We start from the raw sequence: 27,344 nt of genomic DNA, 5'->3' as shown, positions 1-27,344 counted from the left end.
TGTTCCTCTCTGCTTCTCCTCCTTTCTGTATATCTGACTTTCCAATAAAAATAAAATAAAAAATTTTAAAAGACTCAGGCTGCTTAGAATATACAAAAAGAACACAGAAGGTAGACATGGTTATAGGGGGTAAGTCCAGAAAAAGGATGTGAATTAATTTCTCTAATAGTTGTTGGTTTCACCTAACAACTGAGTAATAATCAGAATCCTTCAACTCTAATAATGTAGCCACATATTTTGCCACTGCTTCCTGTGTCCAGTAGCTATTGTAGATCATTCTAACTCGGCATATTCATTTCCTAGTTATAGATATTTTTGTTGGATACTGATCATATTTATACTGATTTATAATGACAGACATAATTTCCTTCTTCTGTGGGGGCACAAATTCATGTTTGACGTATGGGTCATTTGTTTTGAATTGGTTAAGTAGATTTAAGAAAAAATTAATGTGACATTCGCTTTCATTCACATTTCTTAGTGTTTACTGAGCACCTGCAACACTGGGGAGAGCAGGCAAACATTCTGCTCTTATGGAGTCCAATTTTAGTAGAGCTGACAAATAGTCAGCCAGCCAGATTAGGCAAATAAGGTTACATGAGGTGTAATGCCTAGGACCTGCCTGTGCATCTGCCCTCGTTGGTTCATGCCTTCATTTTTGGATGTTCTGCATTACCTCATCTGTATTTGTGCCTACAGATCTTCATCAAGGTGTTGTGCTAGGTGATTAGCATTCCATATAGATCTGTACCTGCACCTGGAATGTAACGGAAGATGGTCTAAGTACTTGTGACTGCCACCCGTGTGGAAAACTAAGATGGAGTTCCTGGCTCCTGGCTTTGGACTGGCTAATCCCCAGCTATTGGAGTCATCTGGGGATTGAACCAGCAGATGGAAGATCTCTTTTTCTCTCTCTGTCTCTGTAACTCTACCTTTCACATAAATTAAACAAAGTTTTCTCAGCAAAAATAAATTTTTCTAACTCCTTAAATTATGTCTGAATCCTAAATGTGCAAGTACATAGTCAGAAGCTTTAATTCTGTATTTGCCTTTTTAATGTAATCAATTTTCCAAAGTTTAAAACTGTGCATGTTTATGACAATTTCATTCCACAAATATGTGTTCCAGCAGGGTGGAAGTGAATTAGCTGGGACTTGAACTATTTCTTCTATGGGATTAGTTGTTCCCTGTGCTTGCTTAAACTTCTGTGCCATAATGTTACCTCCTAGAAAATTTCCTAAAAAGGAATGTTTAATCTGCAATTAGAAATAGAAATGAGTTCCGTGGATTGAATGGTAGTAAGAATGTGGAAAGTAAACATTTTTCAGGCTGAAGGAATGGTAACTTTATAAATTGTAAGGAACAATGAGGCTCAGTGTATTTAAGAAAGAAACACCAAACAACATGATACTAATTAAGCAGGAACATGTAAAAATGCAAAGTATCTGATTTAAAAAAAAATATTGGAAACTAATTTTCAGAGAGAAGGAGAGACAGAGACGAAGATCTTCCATTTGCTGGTTCTCCCTCCAAATAGTCCAAATAGTTGGAGCTGGGCTGATCCAAAGCCAGGAGCCAGGAGCTTCTTCTGGGTCTCCCACCCAGGTAAAAGGTCCCAAGGCTTTGGGCCATCTTCCATTGCTTTCCAAGGCCACAAGAAAGGAATTGGATGGGAAGTGGAGTGGCCAGGACACAAACTGTATCAATTGCTGGCACTACAAAGTGGAAAATTAGCTAGCTGAGCTATTGTACCATCCCCCAAATACCTAATTATAAAAATAATAATTTAGAGGTGTGTGTCACTTGGGATATCCACACCCCATAGCAGAGTGCCTGGGATTGAGTTCTTGCTCTGCTTCTGACCCAGCTTCATGTTTGTGTACAAATTGAGGCCGCATTAATGATGGACTCAAATTCTTGGCTTCTTTCACCAGCAGGAGACCTGGATTGAGTTCCAGGCTCCTGATTTCAGCTTGCTGTTTCTAACTTTTGTTGAGTGAGGCAGTGGAAGGAAGAGGTCTCAGTCTATGTCTCCCAAGAATGATATGGACCCAACTATTTGAGCCTCCCAGTGTGCACATTAGCAAGAAGGTGGAATCTGTTAGTGGAACCAGGACTTGTTCCCAGGTGCTCTAATATAGGATGCAGATGTCCCAAGTAGAGTTGCAGCTGCTGTGCCAAATGCCTACCCCTGGATCATGGCTTTTTTAATGAGTGATTCTGGGGATACTGTGGGATATAGATTGGAGTGGAGTAAGAGTTAATGCAATGAGATCACTGAGGGGAGGGCATTGCAGAAATCAGATGCAAGTGATGGTAGCTTAAATTAAGATGATGTTGAATAAGAAAGCAGAGCGGAACAGAGCATGGTGAATCAGCAATGTGAAGTGAGGTCTGGTGTCAAGGTTGGCTCTTTTTGTTTCTGGGCTGCACACTTGTTGCCAATCTAGGTCATCTCACAATATGCAGGGTTCAGTAAGAATGGATATAATGAGATTTTTTTGTGAAACCTGGGTAGAAATGGAGTGTTCTTTGTCTGATCCAAACAAGAAATTGAAAGCTGAGAGTCATCAGCCCATGCAGTATAACTTCTATATGTATTTTTCAAAACAAATAGAAAATGACTGTTCCCTTGATGGGTCCACCTGTCTTCCTTCCTAGAACCAACTGTTTTGTCCCCAGAGATGGAAGAGAAGGATGAGTCTTTAGGCATAAGTGACTTTCATTTCCTTTTGCTTACTCATTTTATTTATTTATTTTGGCTCCTTAGTAATGTTAATAAAACCAAATAATGGATTTCACAATTGTGACAAAACTGAGTTATATATAGCATTTAAAACTGCCTAAGTCCATTGGAGTGGTTTGCACAAAGTAGGTAGTCACTATATGCTTGTTATGTGGACCAAGTCACACAAAAAGCATTAGCAAATCACTTTCTTAGTGATAACTTCTCCTTGGATTTGTTGTAAGAAATAGGACTGTTGTCATACTTATTTTTTTTGCTCCCCTTTAGGAAGACAAGAGAGAGCCCTTCCCACTCTGGCTCAGTTCAGTGACCTGACATGACCTCATATCCAAAATTTTAGTTTTCACTTGGCCTTTGGTTGGACATAGGCCATCTCGGCTAACGTAATTTGGCAAACAAGTATTTTATTAGAGAAACCATGTGGAAAGAACTCTGTAATTTTGAAGAAGAGTTCATCAATATTTTTAACTACTCACCTTCCCAAATACCCTATTCAGGCAAATTAATTTGCAAATATCTTGTATCCCCCATGTCATTTTCCATTCTTTTTCTAGGGACTGATGGCCCATCATAAACCCTCACTTAGTACTTACTGCCTCATGGGATTCGAGTGAGTCATTTATAGGAACCAGAAACAGTTTCATGGGCAAGTTCAAGTGACTATCAAGGAAAGGAATCTAGGATTAGGACCTGAAGAACAGAATCTTGAGTGTTCTTCACAAAGTTTATGGAAAATATAATTAAAAAGTTAAGTTACTTTGATGAAAAGTGTTTGAAAATCACTCATTGATTTTCAGGAAATCATTACCTATGATGTTGTAGGCATATATTTAAGATCTATTTATTTTTATTGGAAAGGCAGATTTACAGAGAGAAGTAGAGAAGGACCTTCTACCCGCTCTTTCATTCTCTAGTGACCACAATGGCCAGAGCTGAGCCAATCTGAAGTCAGGAGCCAGGAGCTTCTTCTGAGCCTAGTACTGGGTCCTAAAGCTTTGGACAATCAGAGCTGGATGGGAAGTGTAAACAGCCTGAACACAAACCATATGGGATGTTGGCACTAGCAGGTAGAGGATTAGCCAATTGAGCCATCACCCTGACTCCTATAGACATAATTTTAAGTTTAGTACATCAACTTACCAACTCAAAGTTAGGATTCACATTTTACTTGTATGGCTTTATATACTTTCTTGGTCTAAGAATAAGATATACAGTAAGCATAATATATTTTAGATATCAAATGCCCATATTCCATATACTTCACCTATGTTAATTAATATTTTCATAGGAATTCATCCAAGTGTAGTAATTATCCTCATTTTGGACTTTGGAAGGTTGACTTGTTCAGCTATCTAACCAATAAACACTGAAGTTGAAGTAAGAACTCAGATTTGAGCTCTCTTTACTGTTTCATGCTCCTTTAAAATACTTGCTGATTTGATTAATCTGGTTATCACTTGCACAATTTATGACCTTCATCTTCTAGAACTTCTGGGACCATCGGCAGAGCCCAACCACACAGGATCCAACAAGACGCAGGGAAACAGACATAGACACACATTTTGTGCCCTCACATTTCACAAAGGGGGAAAAGGGTCTCGTGTCTTATGTCTTTGTTGAGTTTTATGTGTCTTTTTTGCTTTTATTATTCTTGGTCTTTTCCTTTGTTCATAAGCACGCCTTCACAGAAAAATATTTTTTCATGGAGTATCATAGTTACAGTATTTTGTCTCAGTTCCTGGATGAAATTTTCCATCAGTGAATGCCTGATCTAACGTTTGCTTATGATTTCCTTAAAGCTGTTTAGTTCACTAGCTAAATTTCAGAAGGTTCATTTGCTCAGAGATGGCTAATTTGTATGGGTTTCCTGGTCCTTGGCTTTATTATTCAGGAAGGGATCAGATATGACACATGAATATGGAATGATGATCATTTGTTGATTCCTCCCGATTCCGAGGGCTTTTTGGAGCAGATTGTGAGAAAAGACTGATTAGGAAGTACAAGGGAGGATGTTTGCTTTTAATAAAGAGATCCTGCCCTCACTTCCTGAATTAAAACCAGTCTAGACTTGTTTTTTCCATTTCACACAATGTCCGCAACAACAGAATTAATTTATTAAAACTAAACAAGCTGGGGGTGAGTTTTGGCCAAGACGATCAGACAGAAATAGTATAAGCTGCTCTAAGTTGAGGCTGGTGACTGATTTACAAACCAGCAGTAGATTAAGGCTACATTGGCCTTAACTAAACCAAACTTATTTTCATTATGAGGAGACAATGAGAATCAAAATGTCTGGCATGGTGTCTAGGACCTGAACCAGTTGGGCCATCAGACTGTCCCTTCTTCAATTTCCTAAGTTCAAATGTTTTTAAAGAAAAAAATCCTTTGAATCAGTTTCTTAGTCTTTGTAGGGGAAACTGGAACTCAAGAGAAGTGAAATGTCTTCCCCTCCCAATTCCTAGCATCAGATTAGAATAGTCTTTCAGTTAGACAATGCCCGTGAATGGGGTGATGCTGTGGTGGCTCCAGCAGGTTGGGCAAGTAACTGTGGGAACACGTCAATATGTACACAGTGGAGAATACATGCATGGAGTCAAGGTTTTATTAATTGGTACGCTAGGAATTATCCGGTCTCCACTTTCTGCTTCTTAGCCATTTTAGGCTGTCTTCAATATTTAAACACAGAGGAGTGTATGTTTACGGAGTGTTTTCTCAAAGGAGTCTCTGAGTCTAGGCCAAAGTCAGTGTGTATTTTTACATTTCAGAATGCTTTCCATTCCTCATCTCATTTTTATCCATACTATATACTTGTGAGGAGACAGAAAGCTAATTTTAACCCCATTTCACATGCAAGGAAAATGAGACACTCTGATGTTCCCAGTGTTATCTACCGAGCTTCATGGGGAAATCAGGATAGCCGATCCCTACTGTCCTCTCATTTCAGCTTGCTTTGCAGCAGACCACACCCCTCCACAAATGTCTTCCATTAACATGAATTAGAGAAATTCTACCACAAATGTAGAAGAAGGATACAGGGGCTCCTATGCTTGCTTTTATGAAAGATGTTTCTAGTTAATTTGCCCTGACACATGCTGCTACACTTAAAGACATGTGTTATACCTGGGTCTACAGCAACTCCTTCTTTTCTGGATCCCTTGCTTGAAAATGTAACTTTCCATGTCTAACATGACATATCTTGTCAGTACCCCATCATTATCTTTTCTAATGGACAATCATTTTTGTATGAAGGATTATTATAAAACATATCTTAAAAGCAACCTTATTGTAATATTTTAAGTGTTGAGCAGAATAGTAACTCAGGTGGAGTGACATCTTCTTGGGGAAGTGACTTTACTCTTAGGAGATTTCCCCATTTCCTTGAAATTGTTTTCGTTTTTGTTCAAATGCAATTTCTTTGCTCAGATCTTGGAGGTTCAATTTCTGTATAGGAAAAATAAAACCATTTATCATGAAGGATTTTTTTTCTGTCTGTTTTGCTAAAGAGTGTGTCCCATTCGGAAACAGGCTCAGAAATTTATAGAGGGACATGAGAAGTTTATGTTATTTCCACAGAGTAGCTTTGCTGTGGTTTAGGTTCTGTTTTGTTTTTGGTGACTAAGAGCTGTAACTGATACATGGTCTTTTCCAAGTGTGTTCCATTAAGATTTTGCCTGCTGGTTATTACAGATTTTCTCCCGATTTATTAGTTATCTAGTATCAGAGTTCTTTTAAGTTTATTTCTGAAAATATCTCTGCTAAGGATCTGAAAACACTGAGCCATGTTGAAATTTTGTGTTGTGACTTCAGCATCTTGACAGTGGCTTTGTTCAGGTAGTAAATTTTAGTGAGAATCACACAAATTGGGGAGTGGTGGATGTATCCGGAAGGAAACTCTGCAGAGTTCCAGTGAACTGTAATTTGGCAGCTTGAACAACTAACCAGAGAATCATAAGATGATGACAGCGCTCAAACTACAGCCCTAGGTGCATTGCCATTTTGACACTTGCTCTGGCTTTCCTACTGATATCCAGCCTCCACCTTATTGACTGCCAGTCTTCCCACTGTCAGCTGTCCTCAGCTGGGTCATGATTCTCTTACCCTTTAGCTCCTGCTTTACAAATCAGCAGCACAATATTGGCCACTACCATTCTTTCATTTCACAGTCATGCAAACACCTCCCCACAAACCACCCTGCCTTTCCACAAACACCTAACATTTCCACTTGTTAGCTGACTTAACTTCTTTCCTTACCCAGTTTCGGTATATCATAAGTGGTATTACGGAAAAGCATGCATATGGTGTGACTAGAGGCAATCCAAGAGAGGTTTCAGATTTGAAGGAATGGATCACAAGTATTTATTTCTCATATTCACTTTTGTATTATTTGTCAAAAAGTGTGGTGGAAGGCAGGCTACATGCATCACAAACAAGAAACTTTTGGGTCTCATACCATTCTGGTGATCATAATGTAAAACAATTTGCAGAACAAATGAACTTCAAAAGTTCATAGAACTTTTAAAAAATGGGATTAAATTTAATTTTTAAAAATGGAATTAAATTATACAATTCTTCTTAGGGAAAAATTCTGAAATGTATGCAATTTTCTCTTAGTATTTGTGGATTCTTAGAAAATTGCTTGCATTTGTTTTACATTATGGAATCAGACGCCTAAAGAAGGGGAAAGGATGACATCAACATTATGCTTTCCAGGGTTTGATTTTACTTCCTGTTACATTTTTATCTTGGTTAGGTATTCATTAAATGCTTGATGAAGGAATAATGAATGAATGAACATGGCAATGAACATTTGTACTTCCCCTGGAAGTCTGTTATTCTTTTTATAAACACACACTCATCTCCAACTTCAATTCAATGAGAATGCTACCTATTTTTTAAAAAATAAAGTAAATGCATCTGATTCTCATATTATTGGCACAATCATTATGATTATGGTAGTTTGAACAAAGCCACTGTTGTAGGCATGTGTTGTGAAGCTGTGGAGAATCACACAGGTTACCCTGACTCTTAGCCAGTTAAGCTTGCTTAACTGACAGCTAGCAGTTCTTAGCTGAGTCACAACTCTCAGCCTCCAACCTAGAGACTGTTTTCTGCCACAGCGAACCATCTTGCCCTTGAGCATGTGCCCATACCATGTGCAGCCCTCATCAAATGACCAATGTTGGTGGGCAAAAGCCTTTGGCTTCCACTCTCCCTTTTGGGGCAACTCTATCAGCTCATCTTAGGCACCAGATATCCCCATGGGATAGTCGGAGCCTTTTTTGCTGTGACTCCATCACAGCCCAACTTTTCCTTTGTCACAGTCTTTCTATCCTTTTTATCCACTTTCTGAGAGCACTCCCTAGTGAAGTGTGTAGAAAGATTTTAGTCTCATAGTCTACTTCCTGGGAAACATGACCTATAATACAACATGTTTGTTATTTTTAAAAATTCTTATTTCACCACAGTTTGAGTTATATCAGAAGTATTCTAGCTTTTCTTCCTTAGGCAAATGTCATGTTACCATATTAAGGTCAGTAAACCCAATGTAGAAATTTAATCCTGCTACTAAGATTCAGTGCAATTGTTTACACAGTTAAATATTGAAGTCTGGAGTCTACACAACTTTCCATAACCCATATAAGTACTTTAAGGCCCTAATCCTTGTTCTTTTTTATTTATTTATTTTTTAATTTTGAATTTTATGGTACAATTCCATAGGGTCTGCGATTTCCCTATCCCCTCCCCAAATTCCTACTCGCTCCTAATCCTTCTTACCCATTGTCTCCCACTCCTAACACAATAACTATTTTACTGTTAAGTCCACAAAATAATTGACCTCTGGTTCCAGAGTGGAAAGCTAAGAAGGAGTTATCCTTCAAGGGCTTTGAAGGAGGGAGACTTATTTTCAGATTTGTAAAGGTATGATTTTAAAATCAATTTATTCAGTTGTAGAGGGTCATTCAGGAAGTGTTTTGTTTCTTAATTTCCTCTTTTCTCTAGCCTCTGTGTCTCCCATATAAAGGTTTTCCAATTAGGGGCCAGGGTCAGTACAGTCCTATTTCCTGTTTTAATTTTCTATGCTTAGAAAGTCAGCTGTTTTTTTTGTTTTTGTTTTTGTTTTTTACAAAGGTGAAATAAAGAAAATTTGTTCCACAGTCAGTTGTGAAGCACAGTCTATCGTGATGAGCCTCTTTCCTTCTGTGATAGAATCCGTTCCTTGGTGGCTCCTCTTGTCCCAGCTCTGGGCCTCCCCAGCCTAATTCTAGCTCCAACCCCACCGAACAATTTTTATTCTTTATCCAGGTTTCCCTGTTTTACTGCTGTCTGTCCGTGTCCCAGAGCCAATTGGGTAGTTTCCATGTTGTTCTTGTCAGTAGAACTGAAACTTCTCCATTCTAAAGCTTATTATCTTAAGGCCCACTTTACCCTGCTCTCTTGGAAGGTAATACTGCTTAATATATTCATAGTTCCATAACAAAGATTTAAAGTGACATGTGAATAAATAAACAACTCTCTCACAATATGTTGCCTGGCACCCATTCTACCGCTGTTAAACAAAAGCTTGATATGAAGACCTAACTGAGTGGGTCGGGAGAAGAATTCTGTTACAGGTAGGTTAATGAATTATGGTATTAACCAAGTGTTCCAGAAGTTTTGACATGCAATGGCTTGCCCTCCCCAGAGATAGCTAATTTATAGAAATAGTGAACATCTTGCTTTCTAACACATCCTTCACATTTAGATAACTAATCCAGAGAGCATATTCCAACTACTCCTGCATTGGACCGTGTTTCACCACTGGGCACTTGCTGCAGTCATCCAGGAAGCTGAGGAAAGCACCTAATGCCCAGAGCCTGGTGAGATTACTCAAACCAGCTACTTCTGAACCTCCCTGCCTTCCTCATCCATCTTTCCCGTGAAAACCACAATAAGGCTCTTTGTGCACATTTTCTGCTTGGTCTATCTGCCTTCCAACTGGTGCAGGTGCTTCCCTTTGAGGTTGTGTGTGCCAGCATTCTTCCTCACTTTGAGAACTGTGAATGAACAGCTAGCTTTTCAATGGCAGTTGTGCCCTGATCTGTTGACCTCATTATACTGGAATAATAGTAAGACTTGATGTTTTAAAAATAGTTACCTCAAATCTTTCTTTAGTCTCAAGCGCTAATTTATTTAAGAAATGCCCTGATGGTATCCTCTTCTTTTCAAGATTTCTGATAGAGAAATGACTATTACTCATGGAAAGCGATTGAAAAAGCAAATAATGACCACTTTATTCAGTATGTAGTATCACCCTAAAATCTACAAATAAATTCTGTAAAGTACTGTGTTGTCCTCATTGAGCTGATGTTCAATGATAGAAAGTAGTTTTCCCAAGATAATAGAGCCACATACTCAGTAGAGGTGATGTTCACAGCCAGATTTCCCTGTTATTCCTTTGAGTTCTTCCAGCTCTCATTTCTTCATTCTCTCTCTAAAAATGACTGAGATGTATGTAGATACTTTAATAATAATATATTCTTGTGGAAATGAATGTACAATATGAGGAAGAGATTGCCCAGAGTTAGGTCTAGAAATGGTGAAAGTGTTTGGGTCTGACCCTTAGTGAATGGTTGAGAATCTTTAGAAATCTCTACTATCTCAAGAAAGAAACCTTACTGTTTGGGTTTCAGTTTTTAGAGCCAAAAAGAAAAAGATTTCTACTGAAAAGCCAAGCAAAAGTATCTGGCAGTTTTGGAGAGCCACAAGATGAGAAAGAATAATTCAACTCAGCATTATAAACCTATGAATAAGCATAACACAGAGTCTACAATAAAATTGCTATTGAATTGCTATAGGAGTTGAAGTTCCTAATGTATTAAGAAAAAAGATAAATGTTGGGAAAGAAGGAAGAAAGGCAAATAATGAAGAGTATGGTAAAGACTGGCTGTTAGAGGGCTCAAAAGCAGTCCACCAGGAGGAGAGCTCATCATTTGGGGATGGGACTGGCAGGTGCTCTTGATTTTTATGAAGGGAAATGAAGAAGGAATAGATTCCATGTCCAGAGGACTTCTGCTTGAAATCAGGAGGCATTTTTTGATTGCAAATTTCAAGGGTCCTCGTTTATCAGACCAAAGGTAGCCTTCTGGGATGGACCAGTCTTAGGGATATTTTTCATCTTCAGGCAATTCTGTGAAGCCGTGAGATGGACTGGATGACCTGCCCAGAACCTCTGGGTCTCATATTGCTGTGCATTTCTGCTTTTTGCCTTATTCTTGCCAGCAACTGGTTCTTAGCCCAGAGCCTGTGGAGTTTTTCCCATTTACAGGAACAACCAATCTTTTCACTCTCTGTTCTTCACTTGGACCAGTCCTTAGGTGCACATCTGTGGTTTTTCAGCTCTTCAGCACTTTTCCTCTGGGTCAAGGGCCTCCTGCGCACAATGTAGCATTTGTGTGTTGATAGTAAGAGTCTGTGAGCCAGGGACATGCAGCCAGACTCTCCCTTCACGCCACATGAGCTGCAATAATCTGCTGCTTTGTCTGCCCAAACCTGTCCCAGTGCCAAGAGCTCCCTGTCTGCTATTCATTTGTCACCAGTTTACCTGATTTACTTCCCAGATCCTTCACCATAGTTGGACCCATCCTCAGGCAAGATGGTCTCTACCCATCACCCATCTCACCCACAGAGTGAACAATTACAGATTAGTGGCTTATGAGCTGATACTTAACAGGGGCACTAAAGGGCAAGGTACAAACTGTTTAGTTGGGCAGCTAGGTATTTACAAAAGGTTTGGCCTGCAAACAGATGCAGTCTTTTTCTAAAATGTTCTTGGTTTTTAATTATTACATGGGTCATTAATTTACAAGGGAAGTTAGGAATGCTAAATAGGCATACAGTTTTTATGTGTTATGTGTCTGTTGGGTTCACAGTTTTGAGATATCATGCAACTTCTTATAAGAAGACAAACTCAGTAAGAGGTTTAAAACTAACTTTTTGTTCTTGCTCTCGAGTCAGAGAGAGACATGTGCACATAAGGAAAGAATTTCAATCCTTAGATAACCCTGAAAGAGCAGAAACTATGTTATGTAAATTGCATGTAGTATAAAGACTCAATACTTATTACAGGTCAGAACAATCTAATAATACCTCTCCTTCATAGCGCTGCATTACAGATGGACTTACACAATATAAATACATAATAGGAAGTTGGGTGTACAGTAAAGGAATATAAAAATTGGAAGAAAAGAGAATGGTTGTAAATGAGATTTCAAGAATAAGATGGAGTTTGGTGTGTGTGTGTGTGTGTGTGTGTGGTGGGAGAAGAACTGGAATTCCAGGAGATGTTGTTAAGTTTCTGAAGTTTGAGTTATCCCTTTTTATTCAGCATATAAAGACACTTTGTGGCATTCCGAAGCATCAGGGAGAAATCAGAGTTCCACCTTTGAAGTCTTTTCTTCTGATTTATGATTTTCGCTCTGAAAGACATTGTAGCACTTGAAATTAAGATTTAGAATCCATGCTTGTTTACAAATTCCAAGCCTAGACAATAGTACTCATTTGATTATTCCTGGAAGCCCTAAACCAATCTTCAATTATTGATCTCAAGACTCTTTTATATAGAATTAGGTATTCCTTGCCCCACCCCAGGAACCTTAAACAAAAGGGAAAAACCCCAAATCCAGCTCCTTTGAATATATCAAATCTTTTCAATGGCACTTTCTATAATTTGAGTCCCATGACCATATTCTAATAAGAAACCTGCCTTTGACCATCGTATCTTCATCTGCTCTTGATAAAACATCTTAAGAATCCTTACTGAGCCACAAATAAGAGAGAAAGCAAGCTCATTCAGTCTCATGCTTACCAGCAATTTCCCTTCCAGGAATCCTTCATAAAAGTTTTGCACACGCTCAACAGAAACCTCTGTTACAGGAAGTGCATCCCACTTATCATCCACTGTCCGATAAATAGTCAGCGCAGGCAGTTGAGACTTTTTTAGTTTGAAATATGACACCGCTTTCTCATTCTCCTTCTTCCCACTGTCCAGCAGAACAAAGAGAGCCTGTGGTTGGAAGAGTTTGGGAAAAAAGGAGACAGATCTGAGGTCCTAGGAATGAAGAGATGCCTTGTCATCAGAATAGTTCACGTGGATTAAGTTCATGGTCTGTGTCACACCATTAAATTTTAATTGCATTAAAATGAATTTCTTATTTTATCACTAGTATTTTTATCTTTGATCAGATTTATTCAATTTGAGGAGTAGGACTTGTTAGTGATTGTTCAAGAAAGTATAGCTTAATAGATAAAAGCAAGAGACAATTTTAAAATTTTACCTCTTGGTGTTTTCAAGCTGTGTGACATTGAGCGCATTACTCCACTCTGTAAGACCCAATTCTCCCAACATAATGAACTTTATTGGATGGGGAGATTAAGTGAAATGATACACTTACTAATTTTAGAGCAGTTTTTGGCACATAGTAAGTACTTCATGAATGTTAGTTTTGTTTCCCTTTATTCCAAGATCCCTGAATATCTGACATCACAGATAGTATTGAAACCAACCTAAGTGTGAGTACTAGAAAAAGCTGCTGAAGGGCAGTATTTGGTTGAGGGATTAAGATGTTGCTCTGAGTACCTGGGTTCAATGTTTGGCCCTGGCTCCTACTTCAGCTTCCTACCACGGCACACCCTAGGGGTTAGTGATTCTGGCTCAAGTAATTGTGCTCCAGCACCCACCTGGGACACCCAGAATGTGTTCCTGAGTCTAAGATTTGGCTCAGCCTGTCCCTGCTGTTGTGGGCCTTTAGATAATGAACCAGTGAACCGCAGACTTATGTATCCCAAATAACTAGCTACCTAAAAAATTTCATGGAAAATTAAAAGATAAGCTTATTGTGGTGCTAAAAAATTTTAATTCAGTGCAGCTTTTTCTTCATAATATACATTTTCATAAACTGTTTAAACATACAATGTGTGAGTTGCTTTTTCTATGCATAAAAATTTATAATATAGTAGCTAATTAGAAAATAGAACAATGATAACAATTATATAATAAAACAATATAATGTACAACAAATGATAAAATAATAAAAATAATTTTATATAATTATAATTATATGTTATATACAATACACACAATATATAAAATATAATAATAAAATGACAAAATAATAAATATAATAATAGAACAATGATAACAATGATATAAAAAGTTTTTTTAATGTAAGAGTTATTTCTTGAATTTTCTAATTAATGTTTTTGAATTATGGTTGACTGAAGGTAATATCTAGTTAATGAGGGGATACTAAGTCAAACTTTCTACCCAACATGGAAATATTCTTCATAATATTTCTGTGCAACAACTATGAATTCTTCTAAAGTTAGGGATCCATCCATCAGAAAGGCAGCTGGCTTTTAACCTCAGACAGTTCTTTTAATCAAGATCTCTCTAGTTCAATGAAGCAGCCTGAATGTAGTTGGAATTTTACTGCTTCAGTAACATCAGACAAAAATTCACAAAGGAGAGGAGAGAAGGAAATATTCATTGGACATCTAACAAGCACCAGGTTCTTGAGAAGTGTTTGATATGAAAAAGTAAAGTCTGAATCTTAAAGTTCTATTATAGCAAATGATGTCTCTAATATTATAAAACATATATCTTTACTTTTAAATAATATGATTTATTATGTCCCAATCCATACTTTATCTTCTAACCAAACCATGTTTCTTTTAGTGTCCTGGTGGTAGCATTCCAAGGAACTCTCCCATTCATAACTTACCTTCCCCTGGAGGAGTTTAGCTGCCTTCTGGAATCTGTGCATGTTCTCTTTATACTCTGGGGAGGCTTTGTTTATCACCAGGAGAAGATGAATTTCAATATTGCTGCTAAACAGGCCAACTGCAGTCTGGCAAATTGAAATGTGTTAGTAATACAATGGGAGAGGGAGAGGAAACGTGAACAGCAGCTCAGTAAATAGGTAGACCGAAATATGGTTGACAGTTGCTCCATCATGAAACAAATGGTCCTTGAAATTTAGAAGTAGGGCTTAACTTTTACATTTAGGAGGTGGGATGCTAAATAATTAGGCTCTTGTAATGGCAGATTTTCCTACTTACATTTAAGGCCTGCATCACCCTTATGAAGTAGAGACGGAGTATAATTTTTGGGACATCACACAATAAAGCCAAGTAGCCATGGTTCAGTTCTCTTAGCAAAGGGATTGATTTAGTCCTAGCAGACTTTAACTTTCAAGCTATGTACAACGTGTATGCATTTGGTAGGCTAAGTACATTATGATTTCTACCCAGGTGCTCTTGATGCAAGCCTCTGCACAAGCAGAGTTGAATTATCAGCCCTCCAAATGAAGAAAGTGAGAATGATGGGAAGTTTTTAAAAGATCACTATAAAAATGGAACTTGTTTCTTTGAAAAAGTTACTGCCTAATTTGGTAACGTGATTTGCCTCCGTTAATAGTATGGAGCTTAAAATAGGTGGGTCATTGTTCTGTAAGATGAGAGATGAACAAGACCTAAGGACTTAGGCCATTTCTTGTTCCTGACATCACTGGCCTGCAGAATTCTGGGAGGAGATCATCATTCCAGGAGCCATGAGATCTTTTGTGGTCCCATATGTATCCCCAGCAGCTTCATACACACAGTGACCAGAATGAAAATGATGTACAAGAAAAATGTCTTCTAGGTCACTGGTACCAACACCTCAGGAGTATGTGTGCTTAGAATCCTGGCAGAAGTAGAAATGCAGTGAATATTCCATAGATATAAATGTGGTGTGTGGGATACACAGGAATTCAGTCAACAGGAAAAGGGAATGTTTTGGCTGAGGATAGTGTGGTGCAATGGAATAACCACAGGATTCAGTCATACGGACAAGTCAAGAAAACAGCAGGAGTCAAGTGCATAATTCTCTATGAAACTCCACTTTCCAGCCATGTGGCCTTGAGGAAGTTACTTTTTTGAACTTTTGTTTTCTTTACTGTAACATAGAATTGGAGAATATGAGCAAATGCATTATCAGTTGTGTTTTCTGCCTTGAATTGTACATTTTCTGTTTCACTATGTGACCTTGAATCATATTACGTGGATCTTTGATATTGTCCTCCACAAATTAATGTCATAATTTCTGGTCTTCTACTTAAAAAAGTGAGGATTAAATGTGCACATGAGGGTGCAAGAGCATTGTAAATTGTAAAAATCACAACATGCATGTAAAATGCTGTTTTTAAAGAATGCAAAGCAGTTCTGAGCTGATGTAGATCTTTAGAAATGAAAACTCCATCACTCCATCATCTATGTCTGGCAATGAAAAGTGAGACATAATTCTGTAGACTGTGTAGACTGTGAAGCATCACAAGGCCAGGAGATGATTGAGGCTGTTGTACCAACACCTGTACCCAATTGCAGACATTATACAATACAAGAGGAAGGGAAATCTAGAGGCAAGGCGGGGGCATCCTGAGGGTCTAGACATGTGCTAGTGGAAGTGGAGTTTGCAGCTGACACCAGATCAGGAACTGTTACCAGTTAGCAAAGAGGCACATCCAGAAAACAGAAATACATTTGGAAACTTTTATAGAAATTTGATGTTACTATGCCATATGTGTGACTGACATGTGATTGGTTTGCTTTACTTTTAAAATGTGTCTAATGAATCACTTTGCTTGAACTGATCAAGGCCTTGGTCACAGTGCCGTAGGGGAAACAATGCATCTTCTCGGTAGATCTCAGTGTATTCTGGAAAGTGTGGTATGGAGTGCTGCTCAGTGAATGGCCCTCAGTAGGCACTCCAGACTGCAAAGCTCACATGTGTTCGAATCTGCTTCTTTAACTTTACATTTTCTTTCTGACTAGTGGTGCAATGTATCATTTAAGTCTTCTGCTTCTGTGTCATGTTTTGTTTAATGGGGGCAGATAAATCTATCTTAAAGAGTTGTAGAAGGAATAACGTAAACAGCACACCAAGTATTTAGTCATAACCCCAGGAGGACAGAAACCCTCTAGGAAGACGCGCTCCCTCCCCGATACCCAGGGCTGAGAGCAAGGTGATTGTTTACCACAGCGTTGTACTCCGTCACCAGTTGGAGGTTGTGGGCCTCAATGAAATGGCTTAATTTGTCAGCATTAAGGCTTTCAATGACTTCACCCTCTAAATTCACTTGTTCATTATCCGCCTATGTCATACAAAAAAGGATAAAACGTCACTATTCTTTATTTCATTCATTGGTGAATGTTGCTAGATTATCACATGGCCAAGTGCAAAATACAAAAAAGGAATATTTTTAAAAATGCTCCATGCCTGTAAGAAGCATTCAGTCCCGTAAGATAAGGAGAGGTGAAGAGGCAGTGAACACAATGTGGCAGGTGATACTGCAGGGAGAATCACAGACGCTTGTGTCACTCAAGGAAGAATCCTATGGCTTCCAAGTGGAAGAAGTTCCTAAGACTGGACATGACTTGGTCAGAAAAGTGAAATAGGGAAGGGAGCTTTAGCAAGAAAATAGTATTTGCCAAAGATCAAAGATGTGAGATGGCATGTTCTAGAAGCTGCAGTTGGTTCACCACGGCTATAGCAAAAGCTGTGACATGAGGCTAACAGAGTACGTTAGTAAGCAGGAGCAAGGTTCTGAGGAGCCTTGAAGTCAAGGCTACTAAATTGAACTAACCCGAGAGCAAAGGTTAATATGGTCAGACTTGTGTTACATTTCCATGCTCAAAGTACACCACAGAGAAAAGTGCAAAACAGAAAATGTAAAGCTCAAGAAATTATCAAACAGCAAGTAGTTGTTGAACCATCGAACTGAAGAAGTTTATGTTCCTGGGACCCTGAAGCTTCGTGTATACCTTAAATATAAACAAAAACTTTCAAAAATTTATTTGAGAGGTAGCGAGATCAAGACAGAGAGACTGAGAGAGAGAGATCCCATTGCTAGTATGTTCCCCAAATGCCCACTGTAACAAGGAGTGGGCCTCACTGAAGCTGGGGTGAGGAGGGGGTCACAAACTCAGTTCAGATCTCTCACATGGTTGATGAGACCCAAGCACTTGAGCCACAGTGTTCAGTTTATCAGAGTGTGTACCAGCAGGAAGCTGGGTTGTAAACAGAGCCGGGGCTTGAATCCAGCCACTGCACTACGAGATGTGGGCATCACTATCACATCTATAAACTACGCTGGATGCCTCCCCTCCATTTCCTTTTATAATTGATAACTCATCCCTTCTTTTTTTTTTTTTACTGCAAGTCTCTAGTATTTTGTATGTTAAAAATGTTCATCCTTTTCCATCTGCTAATGCTATAGCTTTGTGTTGTTTTTAAAAATATTACATAAGTTTAAAGAAGTATATTTTTGATCTGTGTATTTCATTTCTTTCACTTTAAATTTTGTTTGTCCCTTATATTAGCTTATACCTGTAGTTTGATGAATTTCCTTGCTGTATGATATTCCATTATCTTATGCATTATTCATTTTACTGTTGATAAACACTTCAGTTGTTTCTTCTTAAAATCACACTAAAATGGACATTCTTGTTCTTGGCTCTTAGTACATACATGCCTCTCTTTTGTGTATATCCCTCAGACTGAAACTTTTGATTCTAGGATATGCATCTATTTAGCAAGTAGAAAATCCAAAGCTGTTATTCAAAGTGGATAACAACTTATTCTGGTACCAATACTATTTGAAATTTCCCATTGGTTTATATCCTTACAAACATTTGGTATTGTAGCTTTTCTAACTTTACCTCTTTGGTGTTTATGCGGTAATATTTAATTGTATTTTTATTTGTAAGATTTATTTATTTGTGTTGGAAAGGCAGATTTACAGAGGCAAGGAGAGACAGAGAGAAGATCCGGCGCTGAGCTGATCCAAAGCCAGGATCCAGGAGCTTCTCCCAGGTTCTCCTGGGTTTCCCATACTGGTGCAGGGTCCCAAGGCTTTGGGCCACCCTTGACTGCTTTCCAAGGCCACAAGCAGGGGGCTGGATTCGAAATGGAGCAGCCAGGACTTGAGCCGGCACCCATCTGGGATCTTGGTGCGTGCAAAGCGAGGGCTTTAGCCACTAGGCTACCGCACCGGGCCCTTCACTGTGGTTTTAATCACATTTCCCTTACTAACCATTGTACAGTCTCTTCTTGAAGTATGTATTCAAGTCACTTGACTAATTTTTATTGTTGAATTATCCTTTTCTTTTTGATTTAAAAGCATTTAAATATATTCTGGATAATGGGCCTTCACTAAATTCTTAACTATATTCCTTCCTGAAGGGGTTCCCTTCTAAAAGTGACTCCTTAGGAACAAAAGGTAATCTCAGTGGAATAAAGGTGGCACCCTTCTTTTATAGGTGGTCTGTGACTTTGTCCTTTTATTGTTTAAAAAGCCTTGCCTATACAGCAGTCATAAAGATATTCTCATATTTTGGCCTCTGGAAAGATCTACGTGGAATTCACTTTCTTGCTTCTCTTAGATCCTTGAGTATAGGGTTACTGTTACCAGAAACATATGTTAAAGGATCCATCTGCCTATTTCCTTGAACTGGGACTTGGACTTCTCCTGCTCTGGGCACTTCTGATTATCAGGCCTTCAGACTTGGCATGGGAATTGAAGCATTTGGTACTTTGGTTCCTGGGCCTTCAGACTACACTGCTGGTTGCCTGGGTCTGCACCATGCAGACAGCAGGTGGTGGTGGTGGTGGGACTTTCCAAGCTCCACAATCACATGTGCTGATATTTCAGAATATATTTCTTTACATGTGCATAGATAGCCTGTATAATTTACAGTCCCTTTTTGATCATTTTTATGTGTTGTATCTTCTGCCTCTTTGTCATCTAGTACGTATGCATCTTCATATCATCTATATCTATTTCCCATTAGTTCTACCACTATGGGGAATCCTAAATATGGTCTACATTTTGTTTATTGTGAATAATGTTGCTGTGCTAGTATGCTTATTCCTATTATTGCTGTTATTGACAAATGAGTAAGTGAAAACTGTCTTAGTTGTTTCCCCCTCCCCCGGTGTAATTTTTACCTTTAACCTACCGTTTGGACTTACTAAAATTACAGACTTTTAAAAATATATTTTGTTGTTTTTGAAACCTCACTAAATTCTGAGTAGAAAGCTTGGGAAAGAAACAGAAAACGGAGAAAAAGTTTTAGAAGTCATTGCCAACCCATCTACTGCCTCCACCTCCTTGCCCTGTTCAAATCAATGACAATGAGCAGAAGAATAAAATGAGCACAGGCCCAAGTGGGTGTTTGCCATAAAGATGTGGTGTTCCAGTTGACCTGTCTCTTTCATACTTAAGGGTTTGCTATTGCAACCCCAAGATCATCATTATTATAATAACAATCTAGTGTTTAATATGTCTAAATGTTTCCTGATTATTTTTCTAGGAACTCTTAGTCTTGGAGCTTGTGTGCTGCAGCTGACAGAACTGCACTATGGGCCAGAAGGCCCCTCCCTGTCTGTCTGCTTTTCCAGGCAGTCCTCACATTTCCCAGAACTGGGAGAACAGGAAACGCCACTTATTCCAGGTGTTTCTGGACTTAAGGAATGCAGCACACTTCCGGCGATAACATTCTCTAAGAAGCAACAGAGCTTTAGTGGAAACTGCCCTCCTGCAGGGTCTCCAGGGCTGTGTGCTTCATTCAACAAAACATGCCCGATCATTTCATTATTCCTTAAACTAGCACACCCTGGCACATTCATGCATATGGTTCCTGGAAGCAACACTGAACAGGAAATCTCCCTTCTGCAAGAGGAATTACTTGGATAATGCAGCAGAAAGAGAATCTGACTCTGGAAACTAGAATTGGGAACATTTTGTTTTTTAAAATGCTATTATCAACTCATTAAAAAAATTTATTTATTTGAAAGACAAAGTGACAGTGTGTGAGAGAGATTTTCTATTTGCTGGCTCACTCCTCATGTGTCCACCACAGTCAGGATTGGGCCAGACCAAAGCCAGAAACACACAATTCTGCCTGGGTCTTCCAAGATGGGTCAAATTCTTAAGTCAGTAGCTACTGCTTCCCAAAGTGTATGTTAGCAGGAGTCTGTATCAGAAGAGATACTTAGAAATGGGATGAGGGTGTTCAGAAAGCAGCTCGCAACAGTGTACACAATGTTCTCCTAAGGAACACATGTTTAAAAACAATATTTTTTCCTAGTCTTTGGAGTGAATTTTACTTATCTCCACAGAGAAGAGGCACCAGAAGGAAAGCAGAAACAATAAGCTACAAGTTTTGTCATTTTAAAATATGACTTTGAGTTTCTCCAAGAGTACAGTTTTCTGCTTACACATATTTCATATGATAAAATAAGATTTGATCATGCATTTCATGGTAATTACTGTAAGTTTCTGTGGAATTCTTCAACAATTAAGTTTTTCATAAAGTAGCCTTAAATTATTAGTTTACACCACAGTTCTAGTATTAAATATTGTTTGTGATATAAATATCCTCACATCCTTGACTCAGTTTTTGTAAGATGCTCAGCTTATTATCATTTGGTAAACACATACTTGAGAAATAAGGTTAATAATTTGACAGATACTGCTGACTTAATGTGTAAAAAAAGCTAACATATCCCTCATATGCATGGATTTTTTTGGTAACAAAATAGATTTACCTTTTAATTTTATTTTCTATGAACTTTTAAAAAGTTCTGTCATGTAATAGGAAGGATATGATCTGGGGTCTGCATGTGAAATATAAATCAGACATCCGTTGCTTTAATTGTGAAAATCTGGGGAACTGAGTTGTGGAAATATAGTTTCCTTATTCAAAATGCAATGATGATAATTATTATTTCATTGGATTCCTGTAAGAATTAAATGGTAGAACATTGTAATAGTGTCTCTCATCAGTTAGGCACTAAAGACAGTCAATCAAACAAGCAAGCAAACAAACCAGAACCAACTATGAATTTAAGATGAAAGTGGGTCTGACGTGAAGGCCTAGTGGCTAACGTCCTCACCTTGTATGCACCAGTATCCCATACGGGAGCCAATTCATGTCCCAGCTGCCCCACTTTCCATCACGCTCCCTACTTGGGGCCGGGGAAAACAGTAGAAGATGGCCAAAAGCCTTGGGAAACCATCTGCACCCACGTGGGAAACCTGGAAGAAGCTCCTGGCTACTTGGGGGGAGTGAGCCAGTGGACGAAAGGTCTTTACTGAAAAAGTATCAGAAATTTTGTAATAGGGTCACATTATCCAAGAATAATCTGGGCTGATGTTCCCTTTAAATGTTACTTCAAACTCTTGAATAATAGCTCTTTTAAAATATTTGCCCAACTGTTGAAAGTGTAAACAGAAAAAAAATATTTATCTGCAAGTTGGCATGTCATAAGCTGAGATTCTCCCTGAAGCAGGGTAGGAGTTTGTGTGTGTGTGTTTGGTATAGTGCATAAACAGTCTTTTCCACAGAGGTCCCAAGAGTTCATCCACATTGGATTTGTCACCATTTGGTAAACAAATCGCAGATGCAGAGAAAGAGTGCAAAACTCTGAGAGAGACTCAACAAAGATTTATAAAGAGTGAATTGTTGGCAAAGATCATTATTCCTTTAGAGGTTATTGAACCTGTAGAAATTGGAAGCAAGAGCTCTTGTTTCTGCCCCATGTGTCTGTCTTGGTAGTACTAAGACTTCTAAGTCAGGCCTTTATGAGATCTAAAAACAACAAACTTGGAAAGAAGTGATTGTAGAGTTGTAGCTGGCTGTGATTTTAGTACTGAAGAGAAATAAGAGTGGTTCAACAGCAACAGGAAAGACATTAGCCTAATCTTCTCTGTCTTTCTTACCAGAACTTTTCTTTTGGATTTACTCCTATTTCATATAGAGGGAACTCAAAGTCAGCAACTGCTTCCTAGGCAGGGACAGGATTGCTGAAGTGTACTTACGTACCTGCATACTGACTTTCGGGGGTGAGTTTAGCTCTCTAACACAGCGTGTTGTCTAGGTGCTATATGTATAGATATATAGCAAAGTTTAGTGGCAAACAAAATTAAAATATAAATTTATTTTGATGCATATGCCATGCATATGAGGAGTCTTCATAAAGTTTATGGACAATGAGCATTTAGCTTAGTGGTGGAGATGCTTGAATCCCATATTGGAATACCTGGGTTCAGTTCCTCTGTCAGGCTGGCTCCTGACTTCAGCTTTCTGCCAGTGTAAACCTGGGGGCAGTGGGAGAGGATGCAGCAGCAACAGCTCAAGTAACTGGGCTGAGCTCTCAGCTCTGGGCTTTGGCCCAGCCCAGCGCTGGCTGCTGTGGGCACTTGGGGAGTGAAACAGTGGATAATCTCTTTCTCTGCCTGACTCTCTGCTTCTCAGATAAAGAAAAACAGAGTTTGTGGGAAATGTGTATTATGAAAAAAAGTGTGCATGTATTTTTAAAAATGTGCACCAAGTTATCTTTTAATTGTATATTCCACAAGCTTTCATGCTACCGTGTTGGAATAAAAATATGAATAAATTATGATTCCTGGCTCTTTAGTAACTCAAGGTCTAAAGGGTAGCAAGTGAAAAAGACACATAAATACGTGAAGTGCACTATGAAAGTGGTTAATGACAACAGAGATATAGAAATTTAGAATACCAAGGTCAATTTCGAATTCTCAGCAGAGCTTTCTGAAAGCTAAGATGCCTGAACTGATTGAAGTATGAAGTGATATTAACCATGTGAGCCTTGGAGGAGGAGGCATTCTAGACAGAGGGAAGAGCCTAGCCTAAGGATGGTGCTGGATGATCAGTTACAGAGTTGGATATTGACAAAGCAAGACAAAGGGTGGAAATCTGCTAGGAAAAGAGTAAAGTCGTTTTTAAATTTTTATTACAGCATCTGCTAGGAAAGCTTGAACTGAGTCATCTTCCTTGTCTACATTGTCTCTGAATTGGGCACTTTGTCTCTAATGTCTTAATGTCAAAGACAGAGCTCCTTCCAGTCTCACAAGTTTGTGAGTCTACAACCTAAGGAAAAACTAGGATACAACTTGAACCACCCACCAACTTACCAGACGAAAGAGGGAAATGGTATTGCCAGTAATGTTATAGTGGGTCAAAACGTCAGAAATATTGCTGATTCCAAAGGACACATCTTGGAAGTTCTGCACCATATCACGGAATATGGACACTACTGGTAATTCTAAATCCTAAAAAGAGAATAAAAACCCATTGAGGTTATATTGGAGCAGTGAGACCTACATAGGGAAGAGAAAAATGTTCACTAATGCCAGAAATCATAGACTTCATTTGGTTTCCAGTGAAACATCTACCTCTAAGAATGAATGCCAAACTGGCAGTGACATTCTTGAAATTTCCATGCTGTGTGAGTTAGTATGTATCTGCTGAAATTATAGCTGATTATGAAGAACAGAAGAAATTAAAGTAGAGGACTAGAAGGTGGTGTGCATGTATGTTTGTGTGTCAGCTTAACCATGAGGCATTTGGCCAGCAGGTGAAAATCCTGTTTCTGTTTAAATGTCTTTATGTGTCTCTTTCTCACTGTAGCTCTCTCTCTCAAAACAAACAAACAAACAAAAAAAGTGATAGGTGTGGAAGAACAGTCCCTCTTCTTCCAGTCTAAATAAGCCTGCTTTTTGCACTTGGAAGTACTGTTCATACATCCAGTGCTGCAGCTCAGATCTGCAGGGGGAACCAGGGAAGCCACTTCTGAGTGACAATTCCTGTCCTTCCGTGGATGCTGGTGCCATTTTCCTGCTGTGGTAGGATCTTTGCTGCTGGCAGCTCTGGGAAATAACAGAAACCAACCTGGTCTCCCATGCATGCTCTTGGCTAAAGAAGAGGATGTGCAAGGAGAGAAGACGATGGCCTCTAGGGTCAGGCAAAAGATCTAGCTGTCTGGAAAGGATGAGTGGAGTTCAAAGAATTGCTAATTGAGACTTGCGCTTTTTTATTTACTCCTAATGAAATCGCTTCAGGATCCAATGAGGACATCTGGTGGCTGTTGAAGTTGTTGTACATTCTTCCTCTCCCTTTCCTCCCCTCCCTGTCTTTCTGAAGACAGCTGTTTCTGTCTGCAGCTTGCAAATTACATTACCAAAAATGTGCTCCCTGTCTTCCTCTTCCACTTGCCTTTCATTGCAGTTGTTTCCAGCTGTGTACAGTGTGTTGACAGGGTGAGTTAATGAACAGAAATGGACTAGAAGGTCGGCAATGAAAGAAGAGGAGTTGGTCAGCTGTGAGAATGGCCAGATGTTACCAGCACAGAAAGATGAAAACGCTGGGATGATGCTTTTCTTAGGCAGATAATCTGGAAGATGGAGGTTGACACATGCAATATACAAAACATCATCCCTTTTCAAACATTTCAAAGAAGGCCTACCATTAGGGGAAAGACTTTAAACAGAGACACCCCCAGACTAATGCTTAAGGGCTTTGACACACCATAAAACCGTGTTGCTCAGATCATAAATAGGCTTTCTGACTATTCTTCTAGTATCAGGAGACTGCAAACTAAGGACAATAGTTGTGTTCAGTGGAGATTTTCATCCTGGAGATATTGGACAAGGATTTGAAGTGTCTGTAGTTAAGGAGACACAACCAGCACACACAGAACACTAGAAAAAAAAAATAATTCAGATACTGGGAATGTTTTGAAATTAAGAGAGTTCAGTTATCAAGATGTTAACAGATGTTACTGCCCCTGCTTCTAATGTAATGTTCCTTGGTCAGTGGAGAACCATCAGGGCTCACTTGAGGTAGACAGTTTCTAACTCTAGGGGGAGTAGCAGGTGGGGTGCTTGGACAAACCTGGAAGAAGCCTACTAGGGCCACCTCAGCAGCAGCAATGAATGCCGTGGCAGCTGGGACATCTGTGAGCCACGTGAGTTCCTGGGTGGCAGCAGGACCATCTAGAGTGAGAGAAGAGACCAGGAAAAGCAGCTCTAAATAGTAGGTACACCTCATACCAGGACCAAAGAGATCACAGTTACTGGAAGAGCTGTAATCATTGCAAAACTTTCATATTTTATTGAACATCTGGAGGGTGACCCCACCTTACAGTCTCTCTCTGAAGGATATCAGAGACTTCTTTTCTCTCTAGTAGCAGATCAAACATTTTCTGGAAAAGTTTCCAGGTTGAAAGAAAAGTCCCCAGAGTCTTGTCATGTACCCATCCTATCTCCCAACCTCACTTTCATTGCATATCACCAAAGTTCCCTCTCCCATTACCTGAGGGTTCCTCCACTTCTGTGGCGACTTCTGGGGCCAGCACACACATGAGGAAGAACAGACACAGATGACTGGGGTGGGACGTGTCCATTGTTCTCTTGTTCCTGCGCCAACCCTGGACTTGGTGTTCTGTGATGCTGTTTCAGGACAGCCTGCTCTGTGGTTAATTGCTTGTGAGTTTGTTAGTGCCCTGGGAACTTTGCAGCTGCTTCCAGGGTGGACCTTAAGCTTGTGAGATAAAAGACCACATCTAGGGCCAAGGCCTCAGATCATAACCAACCAGAAAAAGGTTAGGTTGACTGCATTGAAATCATAAAAATATTCTGTCCCAGGCGTTGACTTAAGCACCAGGGATACAAAGATAACTCTTAACTTTCTCCATATTGTCAGCAAGAAAAACAGATCATTCAAATATGAAAAGTGAGAAAGTCACAGGGCTTCGCAGGGTTTCGTGAGGATTTGGACTAGGGACACTGAGAGCCATGTTCATGTTCTATGAAGGCTTTCTTCCTGCAGAGGAAGCAGAAAAAGAGCCCCTAGGGAAATAAGGTTTTGCCAGACAATGAAAGACGAAGTTTTATTGTTTTTTAAAAGATTTATTTGTTTTTATTTATTGGAAAGAAGGAGAGACAGAGAAAAAGATTTTCCACCTGCTGGTTCACTCCCCAAGTGGCTGCAATGGCCGGAGCTGAGCCAATCTGAGGCCAGGAGCCAGGAACTTCTTCCTGGTCTCCCATGTGGGTGCAGGGTCCCAAGGCTTTGGGGCCATTCTCAACTGCTTTCCCAGACCACAAACAGGGAGCTGGATGGGAAGTGAAGCAGCCAGGACTCCAATCGGTGCTCATATGGGATCTGCAGTGCATGCAAGGTGAGGATTTAGTCACTATGCTTTCACAGTGTGCCCAAAAGACAAGTTTTTATAAGAAAGACATTCATAAAAGAAGCCAAAGTACAGAGATGGAAATAAAATAAATGAGAATATTGTTAGTCATTAAGAATTATGAAAAGGGTAATACATGTGAACAAAAAGGCAGCTGGAGGCCAGCTCAAAATGACTTTTATATGTTAAATAAGGTTATGATAGTCAACTTTATTCTGTAGCTGATACGGACACACTGAAAGGTCTTGAATAGGAGTGAGACAATGTTTGTTGAGAATCCAGTGTTTGTTGAGAATCCAAGGTGAGATTTCCACAGGCTGTGGGATGCAAAGGTCTCAAACTTATGAGGAATGCTATGTGGAAATTGACTATGTTATAGTTTTCCACTGTATTTTGAAAGCTCTTGGCTCAGTGCATCCTAATAAAGGCACTCATTGTTCCCATGGGAAAAATACCTTGTGTGTGTGTGTGTGTAAACTGTCTTACTCCTGCCCCAGGGAACTTACCAGTGTGAACTATTTGTTT

The 27,344-nt window shown here is 39.2% G+C and overlaps 2 protein-coding genes across 2 annotated transcripts in view; one reads left to right on the top strand and one right to left on the bottom strand.

The window, feature by feature from the left end:
* Positions 1–27,344, top strand: part of PDE6H (phosphodiesterase 6H) — a 129,151-nt gene that overhangs the window by 62,664 nt on the left and 39,143 nt on the right. The window lies entirely within an intron of this gene.
* On the bottom strand, positions 12,077–27,094 carry ERP27 (endoplasmic reticulum protein 27). Its single transcript, XM_004592655.4, has 7 exons — positions 25,940–27,094; positions 25,520–25,620; positions 23,761–23,898; positions 16,798–16,914; positions 14,506–14,631; positions 12,591–12,788; positions 12,077–12,201 (listed from the first exon to the last, which is right to left on the bottom strand). Exons 1-7 carry the CDS (start codon positions 26,028–26,030, stop codon positions 12,154–12,156), a joined length of 819 nt encoding a protein of 272 aa, XP_004592712.4. The 5' UTR covers positions 26,031–27,094; the 3' UTR covers positions 12,077–12,153.

The sequence above is a fragment of the Ochotona princeps genome, chromosome 27, assembly GCF_030435755.1.
Source record: "Ochotona princeps isolate mOchPri1 chromosome 27, mOchPri1.hap1, whole genome shotgun sequence".
In the NCBI taxonomy this organism is placed as follows: domain Eukaryota; kingdom Metazoa; phylum Chordata; class Mammalia; order Lagomorpha; family Ochotonidae; genus Ochotona; species Ochotona princeps.
The sequence above is the reverse complement of the archived record's forward strand: the minus strand, read 5'-3'. Positions and strand labels throughout refer to the sequence as shown.